At 32.7% G+C, this 17,627-nt stretch overlaps 1 protein-coding gene across 1 annotated transcript in view; it reads right to left on the bottom strand.

Moving 5' to 3' along the window:
* The window catches only part of LOC126890533 (intermembrane lipid transfer protein VPS13C-like), a 267,141-nt gene that overhangs the window by 88,655 nt on the left and 160,859 nt on the right, over nucleotides 1-17,627 (bottom strand). Inside the window, exons 21-24 of the mRNA XM_050659537.1 lie at nucleotides 16,972-17,398; nucleotides 13,933-14,221; nucleotides 8,641-8,843; nucleotides 1,277-1,823 (exon numbers count right to left, since the gene is read on the bottom strand). Coding sequence (XP_050515494.1) covers nucleotides 1,277-1,823; nucleotides 8,641-8,843; nucleotides 13,933-14,221; nucleotides 16,972-17,398 — 1,466 coding nt within the window. The remainder of the gene's footprint in view (nucleotides 1-1,276; nucleotides 1,824-8,640; nucleotides 8,844-13,932; nucleotides 14,222-16,971; nucleotides 17,399-17,627) is intronic.

Consider the following 17,627-nt stretch of genomic DNA (forward strand, 5'->3'; position numbering starts at 1 on the left):
TGATTATTTGCATTGCTAAAAATTTATTGTGTTATTGTTAAACAAAGCTACAAACAACTAGTGCGTGAGTGATGTTTCTATGATTTCTCATTTAAAATCGAACGAGTAGGTAGAATAGGTACTAGTGCAATCAAGACTATTTCTACGTTACATGCGTTAAAACACATGTAAAAGCACGGGAAACCCTACGTGTTTATAGCTTTGTTAAACAATAAAAAAATAAATTTTTACCAATGGAAATAATCAAAACCGATATAATTTGACTTAAACTTTTAAATGCGGTAAGCAGACTTGCTATTTTATTTTTTAATCAAAAGTTATTCGGGTTCAAAAATTGCAATTTTTCGATTTTTTTAAAGTTCAACCGCGTTTATCTCGAAAACTGTGCATCCTACGAAAAAACTTGTAGAAATATTTTTTACTTAAAATGGCCCAAAAAATACAAAATAGTGTTTTGTTTTGCCAAAAATCGCTGTTATTTGATTCCTCAAGTTCTTGGTCTATAACAATCTTATCGACATCCGGATCAACTGTTACCCAAAAAATTCGTGTTCTACGGGTCAAAATACATAAAAAAACTTGAGTAAGTCCATCTGAATTAACGAGGCCGTTGTACCCCCCCTGGCGACAGGACTATTAGTATAGTTATGTTATTTAGGTATGTGATATCCACGTTGCACCTCTTATTTTAAAAATTAATTACTCAGTGATTTGATAACCGATTTTGAAAAACTTTATATTGCTGGATAGGTGAATGACCTTTCTTTCAATTTACAATAAAATACTGGGTGTTCCATTAAAAAAGTTAACAACGTTTTTTTCAAAAATCCGCCATTTTTTTTCGTATTTGAAAGCGATATAAAAAATTCAATCCATTCAGACAAAACTTTTACTAAAATAAAACATATCAGCGAAAACCGCATATTTCTATCTTGAGCCGTTTAGAAGTTATAGGCAGTTGAAATGGGGGAAAATATAAGTGGACACCCGGTATTATGACTTCTGACTAAACAATTTTTTTGTTGCTATAAGTAATATTACAATTATTCAATCAATAGCTTATGAAAAAATATCAATTTTAATTTATTAATTCTAAAAAATAATGAATTTAAAAAAATGTTTTATTTTTATATCGGCTTCCCTCAAATGTTGGCATCTCGGCCAGTCACCCAGCTTAACAGCTGACAACTTAAAAAAATTACCAATTTTTAAGTACCAAATTGTTCTTGTTATACTTAGGGTTTAAATATACATTAAATAATAACAATCTTCTTACCTTAATTTGAAGAGGAAGACCAGTTTTGTTGATAATCCAATATGGTGTATAGAAAAACATGTTGCAACTACCTTCTTTGTCACTTTTGACATTAATAGCTAAGTTAGCAACTTCGTCCTTATTATCGGTGGTCAATACCAAGATTTTCTCATCCAAATGCTTCGTAAGATTCAAAGTTCCTGTCCAGGTCGCGGAATTATGTTTCAATCGTATTAGAAGTTTTTGGTCCTTCGAGAAATCCAAAGAGTACACGCTATTTTTCTCTCCCGGTTCAACTTTAATCACTTGCTTTAAACTTACGTTCAACACTTCAAGTGAATAAGGTAAGAAATTGTTTATTATTAAAGGCGGCAGCAAATGGATAATGTAATTTGGTATGGATGAATGAGTTATGTTTTTACTGTTGATATTACGTTTTAGCATAACTCTTATAGAAAATATTTCAACATTTGAGTCGGTTTTCGGTTTGCAATGTAGATCGTGAGCGTTATCCATCTCTGTGGCTAGATCTTTCCACCAGATGCCAGAATCAGAAGCATAATGACCCCTGAAAATAATGAAATGTAGGTACATTAAATTATAACTTGATAGTAGAAATGTTGTCAAAATAAAACCAAATTAAAAAACTTAGCTATAAAATTGATAAATAATGGATACATTTAATTTGTTATTGCCCAAGTGATGAGCAGTGAATAGCCGAGATAGCCGTGAATAGCCGTGAACAGCCGTGATGATTGCCAACCTCCGTCGCGGAGATGGCACGTAAAGAAGAAGTGATGAGAACTAATATCATACTCTGAGCAAATTAGGAAAAAACAAGGAAAAGTTATTTACGAGCAACTTTTTTGCTGGAATCAAATCTTATGATTTTATATTAAATAGGTATGCAAAGTCCGCAGGTAGTGTGCTATTTTTTTTATAAAAAATTAGCGCTCCTAAATCGTGTTTTTTTTTTCAATATTGCTCTGTACCTACGGAGATTTTAAATTACCACCAAATACACCCAAATAAGAATTCACCATAATTTAATTCTGCAAAGAGATATTTTCTCCAGATCTGTTTAGATGAAAATTTTCCTCTGAAAATTCGAATTTTCCCAATAAAATCATTAATTTTCAACTAAAATTTTAGGTAAGTAATTATTGTCAATAATTAAATGACATGGTAGTTCAGAGGAATAAGGAAAAAAAATATACTGTTCGTGACACAACCCCCTCCAGGCCGAAACCAAATTTTTTGAGTAGTATGGACATCTATATTAATAACCTATATGTTTCCTGCTAGTCCAGAAAGCCACTGCGCATCCGCTAGGAAAAAATATTCTAATTCGGATTTTTTTGCACAAACTTACTCAAAAAGGACCCCTTTTAACAAATTTGCATGTTGCCAGGACCAAAAGGTGGTCAAAAATTTTTTAAACGTTTTTTTTGTTTTTTTCCTAAAATAATTTTTTTTGCATGGAAAAAAGTTTTTTTTTGGTTTTTTGGGTCATTCCAAACAGAAAAGGTCTTTAGTGACTTTTCTCTAAAAATGACAGTTTTTCGTTTGCTGACGTCACTAGTATACCACATATGCCACAATATCATAACTTAAAAATAAAAATCGACTTATTTCGGGATTTTTCCTTAAAGTCGCCAGTTTACGAAATAATGAATTCATTCCTTTCATTTGCACCATACTGTCGGTCGGTGGAAAATAGTGTCGCGCACGCTTGATTAGCAATTAAGAAACAAAGGAGTTTTGAACATTGTATTGCAAAAAACTCTTCGGGATTTTATCAATCGATGTTTATATAATATCTACTACCTGCCTTGGCAACATTCAAATTTTCAGTTTTTCACATAGTTTTTGAGGGTTAAAAATGGCCGATTCCGCAATTTTTCAATTTTTAATCGCTTATATGTCAAAAACTATCATTTTTAGGGAAAAGTCACTAAGGACCTTTTCTGTTTGGAATGATCCAGAAACCTAAAAAACCTTTTTTCCATGCAAAAAAAATAATTTTAGGAAAAAAACAAAAAAAAAAAAACGTTTAAAAAACTTTTGACCACCTTTTGGCCCTGGCAACATGCAAATTTGTTAAAAGGAGTCCTTTTTGAGTAAGACTGTGCAAAAATTCCGAATTAGAATATTTTTCCTAGCGTATGCGCAGTGGCTTTCTGGACTATGCAGCCGATTTTGACGATATACATAGTTATAAACAAATGAAGATCGAAAAAGGGTAAATTTTCGCTTTTTTCGTCTATAACCAAAAAGTTAAGTATTTTAAACAAATTTGAGAGTGAGAAACTCATAAACCGTATAAAAACTTCAATATGGCGTTCGCTGAATATGTCTACCCCTATTGGTTGCTTAGAAAATTGCAAAATAAATCAAAAATTTTGAGTTTTCACAAATATTCATAACTTATGTAAAAATTAACTTAGAACGTTCTTATTACACGAAATGCTGAGACTTCTGGTGCTTAAATCATACCCTAAATTTCAAAGCAATTGGTCAAATAGTTTAAAAGGTATTTAATTTGTTTATCCCAAATTAATTTTTTTTGAAACGCTATAAGTCAGAAAATGATGAAGTTACAGTAATACTTTGGATAGTTTATGAAAGAAGAAGATTTATACTATTAATTTAATTAAAAAAATGACAAAAAATATTTCTAAATACTGCAAAATTATTTTGCAAAACATGTGAATTAAAAAAAAGGGGGCTAACTTCGTCCCTAAGTGTACTAGGACAATTGTTTTTCTTTCTAAATGTGTATAAAAATTCAGTCTTTCCAAATATGACAAAATAATTTTTCTACGGGTAACGGTTAAAAGTTATTCTAATTGTTTATAAGTAAGCAAAGAATCGACTTGTTTTTGCAAAACAATTTTATTTACACTGTTTAAAATTACTTTTTATCATTTTTTTTTTAATTAAGTCAATAGTATAAGTGTTCTTGTTCCATAAACTGTCAGAAGTTTTACTGTAAACTCATAATTTTCTGACTTGTAGTATTGCAAAAAAATGAATTTGGGATAAACAAATTAAATAACTTTTAAACTATTTGACCAATTGCTTTGAAATTTAAAATATAATTTAAGCACCAGAAGTCTCAGCAATTCGTGTAATAAGAAGGTTCTAAGTTACTTTTTTACATAAGTTATGAATATTTATAAAAACTCAAAATTTATGATTTATTTGGCAATTTTCTAAGTAACCAATAAGGATAGACATATTCAGCGAACGTCATATTGAAATTTTTTAGACGAATTAAGTATGAGGTTCTTACTCTCAAATTTGTTTAAAATGCTTAAATTTTTGATTATAGACGAAAAAAACGAAAATTTACCGTTTTTTTATCTTCATTTGTTTATAACTATGTATATCATCAAAATCGGCTGCAGAAAACATATAAGTTATTAATATAGATGTCCATACTACTCAAAAAATTTGGTTTCGGCCTGGAGGGGGATGTGTCACGAGAAAAATCTTATTTCTCTGGACTATGGTGACATAAATTATTTGGTATAAATGAGGCGCTCAGAGCAACAGTGGCCTAACCCACATCCCACAATTTTACCAAAACGCTTTTATTACATTAAAGTTATGCATTACTTAATTATTTTCAAATGCAGATTGGCTCAAGCAACCATTGCTTGAGCTACTCTGCATATGAAAACACTTAAATAAGGGATAAATTTAATGTAATAAAATCGTTTTGGTAAAATTGTGGGATGTGGGTTAGGCCACTGTTGCTCTGAGCGCCTCAAATAGCAGTCTGATTTTTGTATGAGAGTTTAATGAAAGGGTAACAAATCAATTGTAAGTTCTGTCCGATAAAATACATGGGACGTTTTCGTAGTCTGACGTTTCAAACCTGTAACATGTTCCACAATTAAAACTTCCCCCGTTCCAGGGTTCCCATACATCAAAGTTTGTCCGACTAGACACCGTTACGCTATGAACAAATTTTCAGATTGCTATTAATAAACTTTTTTTTTGGTACGCGGGATCCAGGCCTAGTATATGGTTGTTTTTATGCACATACATGATATTTTCCTGCTTAGCTCCGCTATTTATTGAGTGTTATTTCCTGTTTTTGTGGTATATTTTAGCATATATCTTCTTTTATCCATTAATTCTTAGGTTTCCTCCGACATCCAATGTTCGTTCTTTTGGATTTTACACTGTGTTCACTCTTTTTCCGCTGAATGTATCCAGCTTTTAATTCCATTTCTTTTTTTATTTGTGTTTTCTAATATTTCTAGTTTTTCTTTGTTTACCAGTTTCATCTGGAATTCTTCTGCATTATTTACCCTAGTTGTTTTGTCTCATGTATTTTTAATTTGAGGCTGTAGTTCATTTTTAACAGTTTATGATCTGATATGTGTCTCAAAAGAAAAGTGTCTTTGATCAGTGTGTGTTGCCAGTACTTACCTATGGTGCAGAAACTTTAACAATAACCAAGAAAGTAAGAAATATAATTTGTGTTACCCGAAGAGCCATGAAACGCTCAATGCTAGGCATTTCTCGTCGGGATCGAATTAGGAACAGGGAGATAAGATGGAGAACAGGAGTGACGGATGCCATAGAAAGAATTATGACCCTAAAGTGGAACTGGGCTGGACACATAGCTAGAATGTCGGATAACAGATGGACACAGCAAATAATACACTGGAGACCAAGACAAGAAGCATATCGAAGTAGAGGTCGTCCGCCAACCAGATGGTCTGATTACATAAAACGGATCGACAAAAATTGGATGCAACCAGCACAAAACAGAAATGCATGGAAAAGACTGAGGGAGACCTATATCCAGCAGTGGATAGATCTGGGTTGAATGATAATGATAATGATGATCTGATCCACATATGATCCAGACATAGCTTTTACGTTTAGTAATGGGGTATTTCATCTCTACCGCACGAGTATGTAGTCTATTTGATTTTTGTGTTCTGTAATTGAACTACTTCACGTTGATATCCTTCTTAGGTAGTGTTTATAAAGTGTATTTGTTATTACTAGATGGTTTTCACTGGCAAATTTAAGAAGACGTTCTCCTCTGTTGTTTCTAATGCCCAAGCCAAATGACCTGAAAATATCTCTTAAACTCAAATCATTTTTAGTTTTTCACACTTAGGCGTTAAAGTCTTTGATATTATATACTGACTTCTTTTGTAGGATTTTCTTTAAGATGTTTTCAACTTGTTTTAAACGCCGCCAATGTCTTCATCCGCGGCCCATGTTTTGGGTATATACAGAGTGGGCCAAAGAGAAGAGTCCACCTCGATTTTTGGCAGTATTTATTATATTTTAAGGAAATAAAAAACCAGGTCAAGTTTTGATCTAAGGGAGACACATTTTTATGGTACATACATCTGTCATTTGTCAACCCCCTCCCTTCCACTTCCCCCACCCCTTATTTTTAAATAGGGAATAGGGGTCGTGTGCTAGCTTATTTGAAAGGTTATTCAATTCTCTATTCAGTAATGTTAACGTTGACATAATTATTTGCACAGGGTGTCCAAGAAAAATTATTTTGAATTAAATTAATTCACAAAAAAATGAATGTGTGTGTACTTTGTACGCACGTAAGAAGTTATACTTCTATTATATGATTTAAACGAAATTAATATACTTTTTATTTATATTTTATTTAAATATTAAACTAATTTATACTTACTACTTCTTAAACATTTTTATTAAAACAGTGCCAAAAATTAAAATAATAAAAGAATAAAACACACACAAATACATTAAACATGCCACAAATCATTTTTGAACATTAATTGTCGGAAATTTTTTTAACTAAATACGTATTTTCTGAAAATAAAATTATATAATAAATGTACCTACAATCATAAAATGTATAAAAAAAATAAAACAAATAAAAGTTTCTATTGGGATTCGAACCAGCTTATCAGCGCGGTTGGTATTGGAGTTCATTCGCCTTAAACGCTTCGCCACGGAGACAATGCGTCATTATGTGCGAAGATCGACTAACTAAACGGATTAAACTTTTGACATTTTTGAATTAAATTAAATTATTTTGATTTTGAATTGAAATGATTTAGAATTGTAATGATTTAGAATTGAAATGATTTAGAATTGAAAAAATACAACAAAACATAGAGTAAGAAAACAATATATTAGGTGAATATTGATAGAAATTTTGATGGTAATCAAATTATGTAAATAAAAGTATTACATACTATGTATTTTGGTAGGTTCAAATAGGTAGGTACCTATGATACATTTACAATTATTACATACCTGTTGCTTTTAAAAACTATTTAAAAGTCACTACAATTATAAACTTTTTTGTTTCTGTCCTCACAACAATAAAACTAATATATTATACATTTATTTACCTTCATATTGAACAATTATTTATTATTGACAGATCATTTAACACCCAATCAGAGCCCGTTATAATGACTAATACCATACTGTCGGTGTGCGCATGCGCGCAGATTAATATAAATTCACCCTCAATCTCAATAGCGCCTAAAGAAGTATAACTTCAAAAAGAAGAATGTATGTAATTTATTTAACTCAGAATACATTCTACTGCTGACAGAAAACAGAAAAAAATGTTTATTTTATAAATAAACATTGTTTGTTGCTTAAATTCAATATTCAACTTACCAAGAGGCAGATGGGTGGCAGCTTGAACATTGAAATTAAGCGAAAGGCTAATATATATTTATTAAAAAACATTTTTTTCTGTTTTGTGATAGCAGTAGAATGTATTTTGCATTAAATAAATTACAAACATTCTTCTTTTTGTGTCGATTAATTTAATTAAAATATTTTTTTCTTGGACACCCTATATAAATAATTATGTTAATGTTGATATTACTGAATAGAGAATAAATGACAAACATTCTTCTTTTTGTGTCAATGAATTTAATTAAAATATTTTTTTCTTGGACACCCTATATAAGTAATTATGTTAATGTTTATATTACTGAATAGAGAATTGAATAACCTTTCAAATGAGGTAGCACACGACCCCTATTCCCTATTTAAAAATAAGGGTTGTGGGAAGTGGAAGGGAAGGGGTTGACAAATGACAGATGTATATACCGTAAAAATGTGTCCCCCTTAGATAAAAAATTGACCTGTTTTTTTATTTCCTTAAAATCTAGTAAATACTGCCAAATATCGAGGTGGACTCTTTTCTTTGGCCCACTCTGTATACCTGAATGACATGAAAATTTTCTGGTTTGTCGTCTGGTACTTTTATGAATCTATCGTTTACTGTTTCACTGAGAAGAGAGTTTACTGTTCCTCAAAGGGAAATATACTTGCTTCTAAATGCAGTGAACATAAGAGAATTGAATACAATTTTCAAGAAAAGTTAGACAAATACTTACTCTGCATAAGCTGGCTGAATAAACAACGTACAATGGTATGCAATATGTAGAGGAACATTGTATTCTTCTTGAGGTTCAAGTACAAATATTCTCATGGTGGTTTCGAAAGGATTCGTCATGTCTCCCACTGGTTCTAAATTTAACTGCTGAAGTATAGATGGTTGATACAATATACTTAAAGCAAAGCAAGTTTCGTTCTTTATCTGTAAAAAATAAATAATTTTTACGTTTGAAATATGTAACTATGTGAAATACAGTTTTAATAAATGAAAAAAATTCACCACAAATTAGTCCAGTCTAGCCAAATTAGAAATTTGTGCTCTAAAAACGAGACGAACAATTTTACGGAGAATGTCAATTTTGGGGCCCCAAAAAAGATGCAAAAAATTTCTTACTCCTACCCCCGGGCATTCGCGTAAAATCCGCCACGTATTGGAGGAAAACGGAAAACATTAATATATCAAAAATCTGTATTTTGGCTCAAAAAAAATTCCAGAACTATTGGCTCCTCATCAATCATAATAAAAGATCGTTTCCTCCGTCCACAAAATCCAGCTCCAACAATTAAGATTCTTCGAGCCAAATCTCACCCAAACGTCACGTCACCATTCGTAAGCAGTAGCAATATTTATATACCTCGTCCAATTTACTTACCGTTGCACGTCATCCGCGCCATAGCCTGTGACACGATACCAACACGAAATATTTAGGCGGTGGGTGTGTTCTTTTTTATAATCAAAATGATTCTAAAGAGGAACACACCTACCGCCTAGATATTTCGTGTTGGTATCGTGTCACAGGCTATGGCGCGGATGACGTGCAACGGTAAGTAAATTGGACGAGGTATAGTGAACAGTGAACTATGTTCTAGTGAAGTGATTTGGGTCTCAGGAGGATTCTGCCTAAATCCTGACTCACTACTTTGCGCCGTGTAATTTGGGTTGCCTCTATAAACCTGAATCGGCGAAATGGGCCTTTGAGTTATTTAAAAAAAATTACATACAAATAGAAATTGGAATAAAATAGAAATGGGAAAATTATTAATTTATAGATATTACAAAGAAAAGGTTTCTAAATGGTTTTCGAGCAAGTCATGCTGGATGAAAGAATTTTATAAATAATAAAATTTTGCTATATTACCTAACCACTTTAAAAATTCATATTGTAAGGCATGAATAAATTAAATTATGTAGGTAGTACCTTTTTAAATGTACTTAAAAATGAAACTAAAAAAGTTATTACTATAAAGATTGATCTGTGGCTATGCTTGACTTGAATAAAACAACGATTAGATAATATAAAAAAATCACAAATTTTATTAAATTTGGGAAACTATAGACTCAAAATTCAAAATCAATTGATGTAAAGTCACTTGAAGGTCGGTGAAAAGCTAGGGCTGACGAAATTTAATTAGTTGTTTAAACTCTAGATTTTAATTGCGAAGCGCATTCAATGAATCATATATGTGACTTGCTTATATGCTAATTATGTCATGTGTGAATGTAGTGAATCATCATCATCATCAGTAGTTCGACAACCCTTTTTTGGTCCTGGCTTGTTCTAGGATTTTTTGCCATTCTTTTCTGTTCCTTGCTTTGTTCTTCCAGTGGGTAATCTCAAGTGTTTAGATCTTGTTCCACTTGTTCCATGTATCTAAGTTTGGGTCTTCCCTTTGACCTTCTCCCTACTGGTGTTTGCTTCATTATATGTTTTGGTGTTTCGGTCTCCAACATTCGTTCAACATGGCCTATCCAGCGCAGACGTCCGATCTTTAAGGATGTTATGACGTCGGGTTCGTTGTATACTGCGTATATTTCAAAATTATATCTTCTGCGCCATACGTCATTTTCTTTCACCCCATTATATATGTGTCTAAGGATTTTTCGTTCAAACGTACAAAAATTTTTACGCTTTCGATGTTATAGTCTCCTATTGTCAGATTCTGTAGGTTTCTTTGGCCTGTCGATTTGCTGGCCTTCATGTATTTGGTTTTTATTTCATTAATATTTAGGCCACTGTTTTGTGCCGCTCTTTCTATAGCATTAAATGCTTCTATCATTTCTCTTTTGCTTCTATTAATGATATCAACATCATCTGCAAATGCCAATATTTGTACACTTTTTGTTATTATTGTTCCTCTGGTGTTGACTTTTGACTCTCTAATTATTTTCTCTAATGTGATGTTGAATAGAATACAGGATAGGGCATCTCCCTGTCGTAGGCCCGTTCTAACATGGATTGTATCTGTTAGTGCGTTTTGAATTCGAACCCTGCTTTGTACTTTAAGTGTTTCTTTTACTATATCAATGAGATGAGTTGGAATATTAAACTCTTTCAGGGAATTGATTAGAAATTCTCGATGAATACTATCATAGGCACTCTCAAAGTCAATGAAGAGATGTAATGGTTCTATATTAAATTCACTAGTCTTTTCCAACATTTGTCTCAAAACGAAGATCTGATCTATTGTGGACTTCTGCCTGCAGAAACCACATTGATATCCCCCAACTATTTGTTCCGCATATGGTCTCAATCGCTCATACACAATATTTGACAGTATTTTATATGCCACAGTCAGTAGCGATATTACCCGGTAGTTTTTACATTGAAGCTGATCTCCCTTTTTATGTAGTGGAATGATTACTCCGGCATTCCAGTATTGTGGCAGTTGTTTATTATTCCATATGTTCACTATACGAGTAAGTTCGTATATCGCATTCAATAGGGAGTCTTTGCCTTCTTTTATTAATTCCGCGCTAATGTTGTCCAATCAATGTAGTGAATAATGTAGTGAAATAAAGGAGGCCAAGGCTTAATTTGGGCTATAGTGCCGTAGAGGAAGAAGAAGAAGAATATAGTGAATGATCATATGTGACCGTTAAAATTGTTTTTAGAAAACCGCTGAAAAGAGTACTTAGTGATAATAAAAATCGATATTTACTGCCGTTACATGATATTTAATATTAAAATAGTATTGGATGTGGTAGAATGTAGACTCTTTGTATAATTACCAATTGAACAGTGAAGCTGTTAGATAAATTTTCCGATTCAATCATTTCTACTGTTCACAGTTCTGTGTTTGCTTTTTGAGTAGGTATTTCATTTTCTTGACAACGAAAATGTTCGGTGTGGAAAGAATTAATAAGTGCGTGAAATGCGGAAAAGTGTATAACACATAAACATGATCTATGAAGACATGTAAAAAGTTCGCAGTAGGCAACCCAAATTACACGGCGCAAAGTAGTGGGTCAATATCTAGAATCGAGTCTCAGGAGAGAGATTCCGGAAGACCTGATGACTTCAGAAAGGAAGTCGAAAGCTCGATGAAATGAACTTTTGATGCAGTTTAACCCGAAAACTAGGTAAATTTCCCTAGTTAGATATATTATACAGTATGGTGCAAATGAAAGGAATAAATTCGATATTTCGTAAACCGGCGACTTTAAGGGGAAAATCCCTAAACTGGTCGATTTTTATTTTTAAATTATGATATTTTGGCGTATATGTCATACTAGTGACGTCATCCATCTGGGCGTGATGACGTAATCGATGATTTTTTTAAATGAGAATAGGGGTCGTGTGTCAGCTCATTTGAAAGGTTATTCAATTCTATATTCAGTAATATAAACATTTAGATAATTATTTATACAGAGTGCCCAAAAAATGTTTTTAAAGTAAATTATTTGACAAAAAGAAAGAACGTATGTAATTTATTCAAAATACATTTTACCGCTGTCAGAAATCAGACAAAAATGTTTATATCACAAATAAACATTGCCTTTCGTTTAAATTAAATGTTCAATCTTCCAAGAGGCAAGTGGCTGGCGGGAGCTGGCTTGAACATTGAATTTAATCGAAAAGCAATGTCTATTTCTAAAATAAACATTTTCTTCTGTTTTCGGGAAACAGTAAAATGTATTTCGAGTTAAATAAACATACATTCTTCTTTTTTTGTCAAATAATTTAATTTTTTTGAACATCCTGTACAAATAGTTATGTACATGTTTATATGACTGAATAGAGAATTGAATGACCTATCAAATGAGCTAGCACACGTCCCCTATTCTCATCGATTTCCAAAAAGCATCGATTACGTCATCACGCCCAGATGGATGACGTCACTACTATGACATATATGAGGCACTATGATGATTTAAAAATAAAAATCAACCTGTTTCGGGATTTTTCCTTAAAGTCACCGGTTTACGAAATAACGAATTTATTCCTTTTATTTGCACCATACTGTATATAATATAATCGGTTCACAACGTTTTACGACGTCTTCCGATACCCAATCGCCATTGTTCTCTATCGTAACACGACATGCGTTCGTTCAAGCATATTTCTTTAATTTCCCTATAAATTCGCTCTATCCTTTGGTGCCTACCGTAGTACTTAGGTAATCTTTCGTCTTCCATACGTTGTACGTGGCCACACTATCTTAATTGCTTTGTTTTTATAAATATCGTCAATTATAGTATGCTTTACATCCATTATCTCCAATATTCTTGTATTTCTGATTTTATCTCTTCTTGATATACCAGTGGCTCTTCTCCAGAAGTCAATTTTAGTTGTTCTGAGCATATTTTCGGATTTTTTTAAATGGCCAAACTTCGCTGCCATATTTTATAATGCTCTTAGGTAACAGTGCTGTTATTATAGATGTTATGTTTATTTCCTTTGGAAATACTTTGGTCCCATATAATTATGTTCAATAATGCGATAGCTTTCCTTCCTTGGGTGCATATTTCTTGGATATTGTTAATGTTCCATCTTATGTAATTTTAAGCCCCAAGTATTTATATTCCTGATAGTGATTAATAGTTATTTGATTTTCCTTAGTTAGATATTAATTTTTGTAATAATATTAATCTTAGCTAAAGGTTTAATTATACTAATCGTATATGCTTTTTCTAACAAATTTATATGTACAGAAGATGGAAAACATATTAAGTTGTGAGATAAGAGGCGATGAAACTAGTGGAAGTGGGAAATTTAGCGATAGAAACGTATCAATTATTTACATTATATTGATTTTTTCCCACCTTTAGACGTATCCGACGAGTTTGGCAATTAGCACTGTGAAAGTGACAGTTTTAGTTGACATACTCCTCTGATTCGTCTAAAGTTGGAAAAAATCAAATAAAATGTAAATTTATACGTTTCTATCACTAAATATCCCACCTCTAATAGTTTCATTCCTTTGTATCTCACAACTTAATATGTTTTCCATCTTTTGCGTTATTTTGCCTGGTATTAGCGCGCTCATCACTGTATATAAAAAATTCTTACCTGAAGTGGGGAGCTCACTATAATTTTCCTTCCAAATTTTCCCATTGTGTGTTTGGCAGCTAAGTGATAAATTTGACTTGAGTTCGGCGAACTAAGTCGAATTAATTTTTCCCAGTTCCGTTTTGAGCAATTGGTTTGTATGGGTGATAAGTTAGGTATGTAAATTTTCATGAAGTTTTTATTGATTCTATCATAAAGCTGGGGTGTTGTCTCGTCTGGAAACTGCAAACTGGATAAGGATTCGAAATCGTAGGATCCTTCGAAATCGTCTTTCCCTTCTTCAGTAAAACTAAAATAAAACAAAAATGAATGGACAAAGAGCACGAGGTAAGCTGATAATGAGAAACGAACGATTTTCTGAAAGTTGAATTTCAAATCAAAGCAACCATCAAGCAAGAGAAGGTGGAGGATGTCCACAAATTCTGTCACCTCTACTTTGGGCAACCTTGGTCTTTTCAACAATTTGTCCACAAAATACTTTTACTGTGTAGGCTATGATGATATTGCAATCGTCGGCAGGGGCAAATTTACCTAGGTGGTTTCTGGGAGAATACAAGCAGCCTAAATATAGTTAATAACTAGTGTAAACAAGAGTCAATGCTCAAAAACAACAAATCGCCAACTTCACAAGAAAAAACAGCATTCTAAGGCCTAAAACTGCCGGTGCTGGGAGGAACAGATATATCATTTGTCAAACAAACAAAATACCTAGAGGTATATTTTGATCATAGGCTTAAATGGAATACTCACATACTAAAAACTATACAGAAAACTACTTAAGCAGATATAGAAAAATGTGCGTTAAGAATTGGGAGCACAACTCCAAAATGACCCTATGCTTATTCACAAGGCTTATCAGACCAATGATATGAGTCTATGACACCTATGGATCTGTGACTTGATGGACAAAGACGCAGCAGGTGGGAGCAATAAGACTACTAAGTAATACACAAAGGATGGTATCTCTGTGTACTATAAGGGCATAAAATCAACTCCCATAGCGATTTTGCAAGTCCTGCTCAATGTTTCACCACTTCATATCTTTATACAAGGCAAAGCCAGATCTGTGATGCATAGGTAAAGTAAATTGAGGAACTGAAAACAGATAATGTATTGTGGCAACCAATCCATACAACAGCTATGATATATAGTTTTAACAATCAATTCAAAATTAATATACCAGACAGGAAGGTAAAATTAATATATCAGATATTAAAATTAATATACCAGACAGGAATGGAAGGAAGGTGTAACCATACAACCGGAAGTTCGAAGCTACCTGATACACGGATTGTTCAAAAATATCGGAGGATGTAGGAGCCGGTATAGTAGAGAAAAAGAAAAGGATACATTTCCTGGTAAGTCTATCTAAGGATGTCATTACTACGTGGAAGAAACAAAAAGGCAGAAAAGAACGTATCATCCAATTGACATCTTCACAGATAGACAGGCAGCACTTAAGTATTCAGTCAGGCAGCAGAGATGAAATACCTCAGAAGAACGATCTGAGTAAAAAGAACTGATAGAATCAGAAATGAATAAATAAGAGAAAGACTCAAAATCAAACCGATACTCGACTCAATCAAGGAGAAAAAATTGGCATGGTTCGGACATCTAACCCGGATGGACAATAATAGACAAGTAAAAAGAGTGTGGGACGCCAAACCAATAGGGAAGAACAGAAGACGAAGACCCATTAAAGAATGGAACAGTGACATCTCGCAGATACTGCAGAGTAAGGGCAAGACTTGGCAGGAAGCAACACAGATGGTATCCAATAGGAAGGAATGGAGAGAGTTCGTTGAGAGCTAGGACACCTCAGAAGATTGTAAAATATTGTAATTAATGAATTGTCATATAAACGGCCCAACATCGAAAGGTTCAAATGGGTCTACTGATTAAGTAAGTAAGTAAGTATATCTAGAGAAGAGCAATAGCTGCAAAAATGGACAATGGTAAGCTAAATGAACGAAAATTACAAGAAATTGAATTTAAAAATAAATATATTAAAGGCAGTGAATAATGAGAACATAATTGATGACAAAATAAAAAAAATATATACAGGGTGTTTCATTAAGAATTGTCCATATCGTAACTGGAGAAACCATAGCACAAAATACGAAGATTTAACCCAAAACACTTAAATAAAATATTCTTCCTTACCGAGATACAGAGTGTTTTATTACAAATGTTCTAAAATGATTTTAGCCCATGGTTAAAGCACCTTTTATTATTTTTTGTTCAAGCTTGACACACAGTTTACACATGTTAGGATACTTTAACTAGTGTTAAAAGATAGTTTTCCGCTGTTATCAGAGGCGTGCTGTAGGGATATATACTTCCTTTTCGCCTTTTTTTCCCCTTACAATCTACGTCACTCTCGTAATAATCGTTTCAGCATGTTTTTTTGATTCTTAGTTACTTTTTACGTAAATATCATCCGTGTGTTTCAATGCGATAGAGTAAGTAGTTTTCAAGTTATTTGCGTTTTAATGTAATGGACCCAATAAGATTATGTATTTTAAACATATAATCTTATTGAATGTAGTTTAAAATACATAGTCTTATGGAATCAATTATCTTTAAACCCAAATAACTTGTAAACTACTTACTTTATCGCAATGAGACAATATGATCATATTTATGTAAAAAATAACAATGAATAAAAAACATGCTGAAATGATTATTATGACAGTGGCGTCGATTGTGAGGGGGAAAAAGGGGCGACAATGAAGTATATATCCTTATAGCACGCCTCTGGTAACAGCGGACACCTACCTTTTAAGACTGGTTGAGGTATAATAGCATGTGTAAACTGTGTGTTTAACAATAGGCTAAAATAATTTTAGAATATTTGTAATAAAACACTCTGTATCTCGGTAAGGAGGAATATTTTATTTAAGTGTTTTAGGTTAAATCTTCGTATTTTTTGCTAAGGTTTCTCCAGTTACTATATGGGCAATTCTTAATGAAACACCCTGTATATGTGAATATTCGGACACGTGTAATTCAACGTTAATATACTCATAGACTGCGTACCTATCTCTGTCATCGTAGCTACTATCCAAATATTCTGGCAAATAGAATCCCGTTCTCGTTGGACTATTAGGAGCAGAATCTTCATTTTCAAATTTCTTTGTGCATAATATCTTATTATCCTCCGCACTAATTTTTTCGTAAAAATCTACTTTGGCGTGAGGTCCAATGTCATTGATCAAATTAATAACTTTTTTGTTATTTCTAACGGATATTATTTTGTTGGAATACTGCGTTATTAAATCATTAACTATTTGTAGCATGGTTGGTGTGACGGTTACGTTGAACGTTTCTTTGGCGTCCAAAAGAATATAGTACGATTTGTTAAACAGCATATCACGTTTCTCTTTTGGTTTCTGCGATTCTTCTATATCATCTTCGCCTTCACTGGAATGGCCACAGTCGCTATCTTCATTTTCGTTCCAGTCACCTGAAAATTATTAAGATTATTATTGGTGTATTTGAAAGTGTAAGAAGCTAAAAAACATGGGAATACAACACATACTGAAAAAAAAACTGTCCTGGCTGCGTACTATTAGAAACTGGACCGGACTAGGCTTTGAAGAAATATCTTTAATTGATGGTGACGGCGCATAAAGAAGAGGAAGAGGAAGGCTTTAGAGAGTAGAGACCAACTAACTCTGTTGTCTTAGCATAAA

This window comes from Diabrotica virgifera, chromosome 8 (genome assembly GCF_917563875.1).
Source record: "Diabrotica virgifera virgifera chromosome 8, PGI_DIABVI_V3a".
NCBI lineage: Eukaryota > Metazoa > Arthropoda > Insecta > Coleoptera > Chrysomelidae > Diabrotica > Diabrotica virgifera.